Source organism: Centrocercus urophasianus, unplaced genomic scaffold (genome assembly GCF_019232065.1).
Source record: "Centrocercus urophasianus isolate 14NV4802_14NV808 unplaced genomic scaffold, USGS_Curo_1.0 seq_14, whole genome shotgun sequence".
NCBI lineage: Eukaryota > Metazoa > Chordata > Aves > Galliformes > Phasianidae > Centrocercus > Centrocercus urophasianus.
In genome coordinates, this window is record NW_024884586.1 from 45127677 (window position 1) to 45139022 (window position 11346).

Genomic DNA, 11346 nt, shown 5'->3' on the forward strand with positions numbered 1-11346 from the left:
TCACAGAGCTGTGGAAGAGAAAGGGGTTAAGAAATAAAAATAGCAAAGTGGTACGTAAGCCACCTCAGCCTCAATTCTCACACATTTTGCCAAATGCCCCGACTCCAGAAGCTCCACATATCCCAGTTTTCTTGAAAGAGAGGAGAAACAAAACTACGCATGACGAGACAGAGGGGACAGATATTCAGGGTTCTGAGAAGGAAGCAGATGTGTGTTAGCTAGAAAGTACTTTCCTTTATGCAAGTCTAAAGCAGAGTTATGTCATTCAGACATACAGCTTACTGTGAGACAGCACAGACTGTCATGCAAGTTTTGTGGTCCTTTTCCCTAGGGAGACATAAAAGAAAGAGGCCACAAGAAATGGTAGGAGAACCTTAGAGAAGCCTTAACAGAGGTTCAATTAATTTCCATCTCCACGTAGAAATTAAGAAAATTGCCATCAGCAAATATCACATTCCTCATTTGGAATAAGAATTCACAAAAAAGAAAGCAATTTAAAGTTCACCAACTTACAGGCACTCTATCATCCTTGCTCTCTTTCTTTATCAGGCAGGAATACAGAGCAAAATATTTTATTAACCTTTAGTGAAGCATATTTAACTATGACCTATTTGCACTAACAAAGAAATGACAATACGAGCACGAAAATAAAATTAGTTTTTTTTTTTTTTTATAAAAGTAAAGCTACAGAATGAGCAGCAGTTAGTCTGAGGCATGCCAAAACACAATAGGCTGACTGTAGACTGACTTGCAAAGTCAGAGCAGCTCTATGTACACATCTGCAGAGTGACTGTGCAAGTTTCAGCAACATAAATTCTTTGACCTGCTCAACGCTTGAGCCAAGACATCAGACATGTAAGAGCACATAAGATTTGGCAGAAGTCTTAAGAACATAATAAAGCAGAATACATATTTCTCTTTAAAATAGTTAACGACATAACCACATACTTACCTAATACCATTCCTGTTAAGCCAAGCAGTCCCTACAAATTACTCTTCGCTGACTATGGCCTCCCCAGCAAAGGAATGCAGCTGACTACGTGTTTGGTGCAATCACTCATTTATGTGTGCATTTGACACACACAGTGTAAAAGCCATGAATGCTCACACTAACTCCCACCTCATACACAAAGACTGAAGCATACTGAAGAGGAAAGGGGAAAAGATTCAAATATCTAAACTTGTAATTTCTTATTTAACAAAAAAATGGAAGGGGAAAAGGAACAGTGGGGTAAACCCACAGTTGTTCAACACTTGGAGTTTTGAACCAACACAGTTCAGAGCAGTTTGGGGGAAGTTTCCAGAGGCACGGAAGGCATTTATTTGTTCAACTCATCACTCCTGTTTCGTTTGTAAAACTGTGAAGCAGTCTGACTATTTTATTCTAATGCATCTGCTGTCTATCCATACAGAAAAGCATCAAGCATGTTTTCTTGAGGATTCATCATTTTAGAAGTAATTTCTTATACTGTAACACTGACAAATAAAACAGACTATTCTTTCCCTGGGAGATCTGACACCTTACATCATTATTTGTATCCTCTTGGACTATGATATTATACTACCACACCTTTCAGTTATCAGTGATGTCTCTCTTGTTTAAGATGCCCAGTAGTACTTTGTGTTTCTTAGGTCCAGCTGTATTACACAGATTGAAATTGCCAAGTGTCTGTATGGTATTTCATATTTAATACAGCTATTAATGAAGATTTAATTGAGGAAGCAATGTTTGACTACTATGGCAAGTAAAGATTAATATAATTTCCACTATCAAGTCTGAATAATTTAGCAAGTGATGTCATTTTTTCCCCAAACCAGATGCTTCTGAATCACTTGTTGAAAACCTAAGCCCAGCAGTGTATTTTTGCAGAGGTGACACCAGAATACCCTTAACATCCTCCTGCCCTCACCCTCTCTGCTTTGGGGACGTTTGAGAATCTGAAAAAGGCAGTATGCAGTAAGAAAGGATAGGCTGCCAGGTACGGAAATGCACTCTCTTCAAGTTCAGTGACTTGCTGGATTCAAATCTACAAAAAACAACTAAGAAAGTGGTGTATGTCTTCCTCTTGGCTAAAACATTCCAGAAACAAATCAAACAATCTTCTCTCCCTTGCCTGCCTCGCTGCTCGGTCAGGCCTCTTGCCACATTTTATCTTTACCAAAAAAATCATACAGTGTATGTTCTTTATGCATCCTTCCCTTCACTTCTTCCCTCCCTCCCCCCCAAAAAAAAGTCTCGTAACAATATGCTTAATTACATACACTCACATGAATGTGAGTATTTGAAGAAAAGAACACCATCCCATGTTATATTATCTTTTGTTATTAAAAATAAAAAAAAAAGCAAGAGGAAACTCATGTAAGAGTGGAGCATACTAATCATGACAAGAGATGAAGACATACCAGTTGAGATTTAAAGGCCACTAGTAACACTTTTTGTAGTAATTAGTGCAAGATAGTTAACCCATATAAACAAATATTTGATGGTAGATTTCAGTGACAAACAATTCACTTGATGACATTTACATATAAATACACATAAATAAAATCCTACGTAATTTAGGTTTGTAGTTAAGAAAAAATGCGGTCTGAAATGAATTAAATGTTATTGTCTCTAGTTGGATCAGAGCTCTTCCTCTAACAACAACCAAGTATATGGGGTATAAAAAGCATAATAGTACAATTCTCAATTTAGTAAAGTACTACTCTATAAAACGGAATCATGAAAACAGCTCTTACATTTTAATGTAAAGTATAAAATTGTATATTTACATTTACATACACTTTACTGAACTACATCGGGTAGCTCACAGTAAAAAAAAAAAACATCCCTTTTTGAAAACCTTTCAAAAAATACATCAACTGCAGATATGATCAAAAGTTGCTAAGTTAGCAGCTGACACAACATCTGTAGTAAAAATATATTTTAGGAAAATACCTGGAAAATTCTAAACACCAATAAACACTTTAAAACTATCTTTAAAGTAAAAAAATGTAGCAAGAACCAGAAGAAGCTAGCTAGAATAATGGGAACTATTGCATACTGCTCTTTAAGAGCCATGTAGCGACTTAGAACAGAAGCAGCAAATATTATAGGAGTTATGTGGTGTAGCAGAGTGGAAACTGGAGGAAAATGAGAAGCCAGTTATCCAACTTCTCACTGTGTTTGTTACAATTTTCAGTGGGAGAATGATTAAAAAAAAAAAAAAAAAAAGAAGGATGAGAGAATCCTTCTCACTAAGCATATCCTCTGTCAAAGGCTAGAACAAATTTGTAGAAGTAACCCAAATTTGAAAGCCTTGGACCACATACTTAAAAACATTTACCGTATGTACTTACAGTTCAGTGGACAAGAGATTGGATCATTACACTACAAGTTGCAGGTTAACTTCAGGAGTTAACACTATTTTGCAATATGAAGTGCTTTTTTAATATATATATCTATATAATATATAGATATTTGTAAAATACATGTGCAGATTTGATAGAACAACCTGTGGAAATAGCTTTCTTGAGTCTTTTTCTTCCATTAACAGATCTTTATCTCCTACACAAGGAGTTTCAGGATTCAACAAGGATTTCTACAATATGATCAAGCTCGTTAAGATCAGATTTACAATTAGAGCTAGAAGTTGTAGTTGTTGGAGAGGGAAACGGTTCTAGCCCATCACAGTGTCCCATTTTTGTGTTGCTCATCATGCCTGTTAACATAGTATCAAGATCATAGTAAGAATTGTCAACTTCTGAAAACAGGTCTTCAACTGAATTAGGACTTTTGTTCTCCAGCGTCTCAAATATTTGATCTAGCGATTTTTGAAAATTTCCTTTATTTTCTTGTGAATTCTCCATTTCCCACACATTACTTTGCAGGTTTCTTAGAGCTTGCACTGAAGAAGCTGTTGACATAGTTTCTGAACTATCTTGTGCCTGGTCACCCTCAAAGTCTTTACTGAAAGTACTGTAACCTGGAACATGCTTTCCCTCAGCTTGCTCCCTAGATGAGCGACAGAGGATATCTGTTGAAACAAGACGATCCACGGATGCCTGGCCTGTATTCTGCATATTTATCATCTGCCAAGTCCCATCTTGGGTCATTTCCTCTTGGATCTGGCGTACCGTGTTGGCTATAAGTACCGAACGACAAAGGTTAGGTTCGACCAGCATGTGACACAGCTGAAGTTTAACCAAGGACATGTCTAACAGTGACTGTCGCTGAAGATTATATGAAGGAATAGCCTTAATACCAGCCAGAGTTCCTTCAATATCTTCTTCGCCATCAAAACATTTTCTTTTTAGTCCTCGCATAAACATTGTGTCCTGTTAAAAAAAAAAATAAAATATTGTACAACATAAACGCTCAATAGACAGAAAAACAAAAGACTAAAAATGTAAACAAAACAGAAAAACTAAACAGCAAATTCTTTGAAGATAAAAACATCAGAATTATCATACCAGGTTATAGAATGGCCATTGTGGTACAACAGGGGTCAGGAACACATGGACAGGGTCCCAAAGACGACACTCAGGAACCAGGAGTGAGCAGGTCCATGAGTCATGGCTTCGCAGAGAGGCACCCGAGAGAGGCACGGGCTCCCAGCTCCTGGTTCCCATTAAATGCCAAACTTGATGGAAGTCAGGAGCCGCTGCTTCGCACAGAGGCGACCATCTCAACAGCTGTATTTCACCTACTGGAGAGGCAGTTTCTCCTCGCTCCTCCTGAGTTTCTACTGGCATGCTTAACCTCTAATTTTGGAAATAAAAATACAACCTAGCACACCATCTTTTAAATATATGACCCCTGTGGAAAACCAATATGCCTAATGTAGTAACAAAAAGAAAGATATATCTCACAGACAGTGTACTGGAAAAGGTTAAGTTTAGTCACTTGGGGTGTAACACATTCAGTTCATATAACTCAAGCATTCCTTCATGTGCCCTCACTCAAGTGAGTAAATGAACAGCTCAGTTACAATATCAATTGTGCAATTCCAATAAGGACAGATTCATCTCTGTATGGGCTTCTGTACTTCTTTCCCAGCTGACTATTAAAAAGCAAAACTTGCATTCTTACTTTATGTTCACTAGCTAAAATGATTGGAGCACATGCAGGCTTCTGATTATTTCCACCTAAAAAAATCACCTGTAGAATTAATCAAGGTATGAATTTCAAGCAGCAGCTTCCAGATTGTCATCTGAACCCTGCTGGTTTTTATAGCAGGCTCCATGCAAGTGAAGCACTACGGCTGACCTCTTTAAATACAAAGTAACTGTTAGTAAATGCAATAGACGTCACTTCACTTAGTCTTACAAAAGTTAGGATGCAAAAGAAAGCCGGCACCTAATCTTCACATTTATGCACCTTCATTATGTCCCTTTCAAGTCTTCTGTCCTCAGAATTCTTTACATAACATTTTGGGAATTTTATACACAGTGATTCAAATAGAATAACATTTTTCAGCTCAAAGCTGATAAGACCAAACTGCTATTGCTGCTGTGTGGTTTATTCTGCTTCTCTTGGTAAAGCCTAATCTCTACCTTGATTTCTGGTAGCTACAGAACGGGCTACATGTTCTCAGAGAGCTCTCTTTCAGCTTTTTCAGTCTCAGTAAAAATGCACCCAAGTGAGATGGAACATATGAACTTTGTCTTAAGGTCTTACTTAATGAACTTCTAAAAAGCTATATACGGACTACCAGTACATTAAACGCTTTTGAAGTCTCATTCTAAAGTTTTCTCCTGTAACTCAACATATCTGTATTATTTCCAACCAAAAAACAAAACAAAACAAAAACCAACCCAAGTTCCTACTTGATAGTGCCTTTCCCAGACCGTTAGGCATTAAAACTTTGTACCTGGTTATATCCTGTATTATTTTTTATGTAATGTTGTATTTACAATGTTTACACATACACACCCTATGTGAAACAACCTCCAGGAAACACCTTTTGTGCCTAATGATCACACAGGGTTGGTTATGTCATCAGACTTTACATGTTCCACACAGAGTTTCAAATTTCTTTTTATTTCAACTTCTTTTCTTGTAAAAGAATAATAAAACTGTAATTGAATGTTAAGCTGATTTTTAACCATCTACTGTTTGACAATTAAATACCTTCTAAGGCACACCTATGGAATAACTGAATGTAGTGTAGAACTTGGAAACATCAGTACATCACACACGCAAGCTGGTAGAAGACCAACAAAAAAACAACAAAATTTATTCTTAAGCATTTCACAGAATTCACTGGAATTTTTCAATCACTTTTCCCATTATAATATTTACTTCTAATAGGAATCTTACATCATAAAAAAAAGCAGTTCTTCATCACCTCGTTTCTGAATCTGCTCAAAACTAAAAGATTTCTATTTCACGTAAGGAGAAAAAGCTACATACCAGTAATTGTGCTTGATGGAGTCCTTCCTCTTCTCCCATGCTACTGAGCAAGAGTCCATACAGTAACAGTTAGGGCAGCACCTACCAAGTACCAGGAAGCAAGGCATCAGGCAAGTACAGGAGATGCACAGCAAAACCATTTCCCACTTCAAAAACATACACAGCTCTACTTTTTCAATTGCTTCAGCATCTCTATCCTCAGCACTCCTGTGACACTATAAAACCCGATTTACAACTGAAACACAAAGGTGATTTGCTGAACAACATGCACAGAATCTGTGACAGGAGAAGGAAACTGCCAATTTAAGTCCAAGTCCTGGGCTATTACACTGACCTTTGGACCAGCCTCCCCCTTATCCCTGTGCCTTTGCCATTTAAAGAGCAAACAAAATCTTTAGCCATCATCTGAAGAGCATAAATGTGTAGCAAGGCATAGTGAAAGCAAGTATATCACAAAGGTGTGCAGTTTTCGCCTCTGTCGTACAGAACCACACATCTCCATAGCATCTACAGGAAAGGAATGTGCACGCACAAGTGTAAAACTGAAAGAGCAAAGGTGGGGAGGATTTTCCTTTAGCAGCAGCACAGAAACCTCATGACTAAGATTTTCTTCACAAGATGACAAAAATGAAAGTAATGACAGAAATTGTTTTAGCTAGGAAGGCTGAGTTTTCAAAACACATTCGAAGCAAAACAAAATCGAATATACCAAACACAACTATCAAATACATGCAACAATTCCTTTAACAACTAAAGCAAAAAAAAAAAAAAAAAAAAAAAAAAAGCCATTTTAATGGGCTGCAAATACCTTATAGGAAAAAAACATGAATACAATTCTGCTACTGTTCTAGACACGTCTGACTGTACAAGTCAGTTCAGAGTCTGCAACTGAAGTTGACCTAGAAAATAAGTAAGTTAACTGGATGCATATGTACACCTTTGTTTTCTGCTGTGGCTGGTAATTAAAATTGTTGAAAAAGCACTTGTTTTTGAAACTGGGGAGAAGGGAAGAGATAGTTGACAAAGGCCTTTCTTTTTATTTTATTTATTTATTTTTGGGGGGGCAGAAAGCCATCTGTTTTTCTCCAGAGGCTGCATATTAAAATATTGCATTAAAAAAGCCACCTCAAATCTTTTGACACAACCCCAAAATATTACTAAAGTAACTAAAGCACTGTCACATCACAAAAACTATCTCAGCCAACTCATTCTCTCACAGACTGAGCTAACAGCAGGTTTGAGAGGGGGCGGTGAGGCACCTGAACTACAGCTCCAGTGAGACATCACAGCACCTAGTCAGTATTCCTCATTTCTATCAATCACCTCATAATGCTACAGAAATTCCGAAGCTTTTGCTCCCTGGATATATCCTCAGCCCGTTCTGTAAATGAAATGCAGGCTCTCCACACAGTAACCCATTTGAATCTCTGAACAGATGCCTTGGGTAAGCGACAAGGACAAAGCTTTTTCCATACAAAATAAATAAAAATGCAACTGCAGGTAGAGATGATACAGTCACGAGAATAATAAATGAAAAGATTTTCTAGTGCTATTTTGAATATTAGACAGTTTTAGAGGAAGAGAATATGGCCATTTGCCTCCTGGAATGATATGGGAGAGGTCCCTTGATGAGAACACCTGGAGAAAAACCGCTGTCACATCCACAAATGAAAGAACATGGGATGTTGGCAGATCAGTCCAGCCTATGACTTTAGCACACTAAAGGACAGAGTTTTCCCATGCAATGTGTTAGTGTGTAAGACCTGCTACATGTGATTCTAGGTTCTTGCCTACAGCAATAAACAAACCACACAGACCTCTGTTAGCATAAATGCACTGAAAAATTTGTCCATCATAGCAACTATTTCTTCAGATTCTCTTCCCTGTCCAGTCAGCGTGCCTCAGAACCTAAGTTCTTAGTAATTTTTTAACCTTAATAGCCACAATCAAATTCAATTAAAACCTTGCAAATAAACAGCCACCCCCTGACTTTTTTGCACCGTCTCCAACAAGTACTCATCTCAGGAGAATGCTAACCTTAAAATCGAATTAATTAAAATGCTAAGTATGCTTCTCAATTGATTTATATATTAATGTACTCAAAAAGGTATCAGCTGTTACATAAAACCTCCCGGTACATGCCCACAGGATCGCTGCTGCTCTGGATGCAAGGTGTTCCAAGTCCCCCCACTACTTTCAGGCAGGATTTGCTTCTGTTCAATCGGCAATATCTGGACTGGCTGTATCCTATCATCTCCCTTCTGCTGCTGCTACCTCACAAGCCCAAACCTACTGTGCCAAAACCTTAACTGTTGTTTGAAACAGCTGTAGGAAAGAAGTTGTCAAGGAGACAATGGCTATTTGCAGGATAACTAAGTATGAAAAAAGGGGGAGCTGCGTGGCTTTTTGTTTGTTGGAATAGTAGTGCAGGAAGCACAGTGCTATGTCATTCACAAAAAATGTTGCTTTTGAGTTTGTGACAAACTCCCAGCCTGCTTTACAAATAAGGTGCTTGAAACCTGATCCAATTCTTGCTGGAGCATCAGCTTACACATTCCAGAACCACATTCAGATGGAGGTGGTAACACCCCACAAAAGACATACCGGCTGCTTCAGAACAAGGCTGCTTCAGAACAAGGCGTTTTCTAACAGTGGAGCTAACAGAGAAGAAAGAGATTTTGGCATCGTTCACTTTTAGGAGGAAGCAGACATAACACGCATAAACCTGAAGCTGGAAAGGCAGCGACTCCCTTTCGGGCACGGTGTGCCCGGATCCAGGGTGGGCTCCTAGGACGGGGGACACCCCAATGGGCCCGAGACAAAGGCAGGAGGGAGGCGTCGGGGCCGGGTGCCCCTAGGGCAGCACGCGAGGGCCGCGGGAAGGGAGCCAGGGCAGCGGGGACGGGAAGGCGGCGGCGGAGGCGTGCCCGGGGCGGGGAGCGAGCACGGGCGCACGCAGGCAAGGGAGGGAGCGCGGCGGGGGCCGAGGCGGGGCCGAGCATCGGTGCGTGCGCTCGGGGGGAGCCAGGGGAGGGCCCGAGGAACCGCACGACGGCGGGAGGGCGGCGTAGGAAGGAAAAGGGCCGGGGAGGAGGCGGCCCCGACGGGGAAGGCCCTCGGGGGCTCTCGCCCGCCTCCCGAGGAACCGCGTGCGCGGCGGCCAACGGGCGGCCGTTTCTCGGCGTCCCGCGCTCCCGGCGAACCGCCCGCCGCCATTTTGGATTCGCTCCCTCCTCCGCGGGCTCCGCCGGCTCCGATTTCCCCCCCGCGTAAAGTCCCGGGAGACAGAGAGCAGGCGGTGCCGCGACCCACACCCCGGTCGGCTTTCTCCACTCACCACTCCACCGCCGTCGCCTCCCAGCGCAAGAGCCCGGCTCCCGCCTCGGCGCTCGCTCCGCGCTTGAGGGAAGGGGCGTGGCCAACCGTAACGCCCGGCCCCGCCTCCCTCACCCGCCATCTTATTGTCAAAGCCCACAAAGGATCTCGCTCCCCGCCCTGCCGCTGGGGGCGGGGCTTCGGCATCGGGCCACGCCCACAAGGCAGCCGCTGGTCCCTATTGGCTACCGCCGAATCGCGCAGACGGCGCTCGCCTTTCCGATTGGTCGCGCCGTCTCCGCGGCACCCAGCCGGTCCCGCCCCTCAGGCGCCGCGCACGGGAGACTGCACGGTTGCCGTACCGCCGGGCCCTTCCCCTCGGCTGTGAGAGGCTGGGAGGTGGGGGCCGAGGCGGAGCCCCCATTTCAAACGGCAGCCGAAGCCCCGCGGCGCGGCTGGGCTCCCGGCCACGGGCTCCGGCGGGAACAGGTTGGGACCTGGCCCGGCGGCAGCCCGCGGGGCCCTCACTCTGGGAGGAGCTCCATCCCCGGGCTGCGCCGCCCCCGCCGGGCCGAGCCGCTGCGCGCCGCGCCGCGCCGCGCCGCCGCTTCCCTCAGGGCCGAGAATCTGCGACGCCTCCCGCCCCCGCAGCCCGCGGGGTGCCAGGCCTCGTGACTCCATTAGCAAGGCTTGTGGCATTTCCTGTCTGAGCGTCGCAGGCGGAGGACAGGCAGGCCGCTTCCCTCGGGCGGGGAAGGGATGGAGCCCGGTGCCCCGGCAGCTCCGACCTTCGTCTGGAGCGAACGGCCCGACGCTTTGGACGTCTCTCGCGCTGGCTGGGTGCTGCGGCACATCTGCAAGCGTTTAGCTGGCCCCAGCGTTCGGCCCTGTCAGCAGCCAGGAGGGGGGAGTGAGTTCGTTCCGGCTCCAGCTGCTTGGCACCGGCGACTGCGGCCGAAGGTTGGGCGACAAAAAGCTCTGAGGCCCCGGGGAGAGAGGAGAAATGGGGAGAAAGAGGAGGCTTGGCAGCAGGGGGAAGCAGAAAGTGGGCCTGGGAGTGAGTCGGTAGGGAGGGCTGTGAAACAGCAGAGAGCTGCAACTCGGTAGGAGAAAGCAGGAGAAAATAGTGCTTGTACAAGCAATTTCACTCCTGGGATGAGATATTTTAGAAAGTGCATTATCTCCTCATGTTTTTTATGGTTTCTCAGACGGCACATAATGACATCACGATGCAAATGCACATGTAAAGACTTTGAAAGAACAATACAGAAAAGAGGAGATGCTCTCCATCTCAACATTGATTTTTTCTAGATCAGCTGCGATGAATTCAGTACGTAATCTCAGATAAAGTCCTGCACAAGCCCTCAAGCATTTCTGTTGTTCCCTGCAGGGTCTCTCCCATAGAAAAGTGTGGTGGTACTGCTTGGAATGGTGATAGCATCACCTCCATATCCCCTCTTATCTTTTTTCCTCTTTTAGCTACAATGAAAGGATCTCAATTTTTCCCCAAATAAATTCTCCAGTGAAACAAAGGAAAAACCAATGAAATAAGAGGATAGCTGATAGATTAAAAGGTCTATGTTGTTTGAAAAGGAGAACTATGGAAAGGTTCTCAGTGCTTTCTTTGAAAAGCTGAG

The 11346-nt window shown here is 43.2% G+C and overlaps 1 protein-coding gene across 4 annotated transcripts; it reads right to left on the minus strand.

Moving 5' to 3' along the window:
- Positions 1 to 2303: 2303 nt before the first annotated feature.
- On the minus strand, positions 2304 to 9811 carry LOC122158202 (cell division cycle-associated protein 4-like). 4 transcript variants are annotated; one of them, XM_042814698.1, is made up of 5 exons: positions 9732 to 9788; positions 8999 to 9051; positions 6395 to 6475; positions 4453 to 4743; positions 2304 to 4317 (listed from the first exon to the last, which is right to left on the minus strand). In XM_042814698.1, exons 3-5 carry the CDS (start codon positions 6431 to 6433, stop codon positions 3562 to 3564), a joined length of 1086 nt encoding a protein of 361 aa, XP_042670632.1. In that variant the 5' UTR covers positions 6434 to 6475; positions 8999 to 9051; positions 9732 to 9788; the 3' UTR covers positions 2304 to 3561. The 4 variants fall into 4 exon arrangements, with proteins under 4 accessions (XP_042670632.1, XP_042670631.1, XP_042670633.1 ...); XM_042814697.1 differs by lacking the exon at positions 8999 to 9051 and having other exon boundaries at positions 9732 to 9811; XM_042814699.1 differs by lacking the exons at positions 8999 to 9051; positions 9732 to 9788 and adding an exon at positions 7203 to 8985.
- Between the last annotated feature and the right edge of the window lie 1535 nt (positions 9812 to 11346).

What these genes read in the sequence shown, in the direction of transcription:
- LOC122158202 (XM_042814697.1), bottom strand. Translation starts at nt 6,433, where the DNA reads ATGGGAGAAGAGGAAGGACTCCATCAAGCACAATTACTG. An exon ending in TCCATCAAGCACAATTACTG is followed by an intron (nt 4,744 to 6,394) that starts GTATGTAGCTTT and finishes TTCCAAAATTAG; the next exon opens with AGGTTAAGCATGCCAGTAGA. An exon ending in AATGGCCATTCTATAACCTG is followed by an intron (nt 4,318 to 4,452) that starts GTATGATAATTC and finishes TTTTTTTAACAG; the next exon opens with GACACAATGTTTATGCGAGG.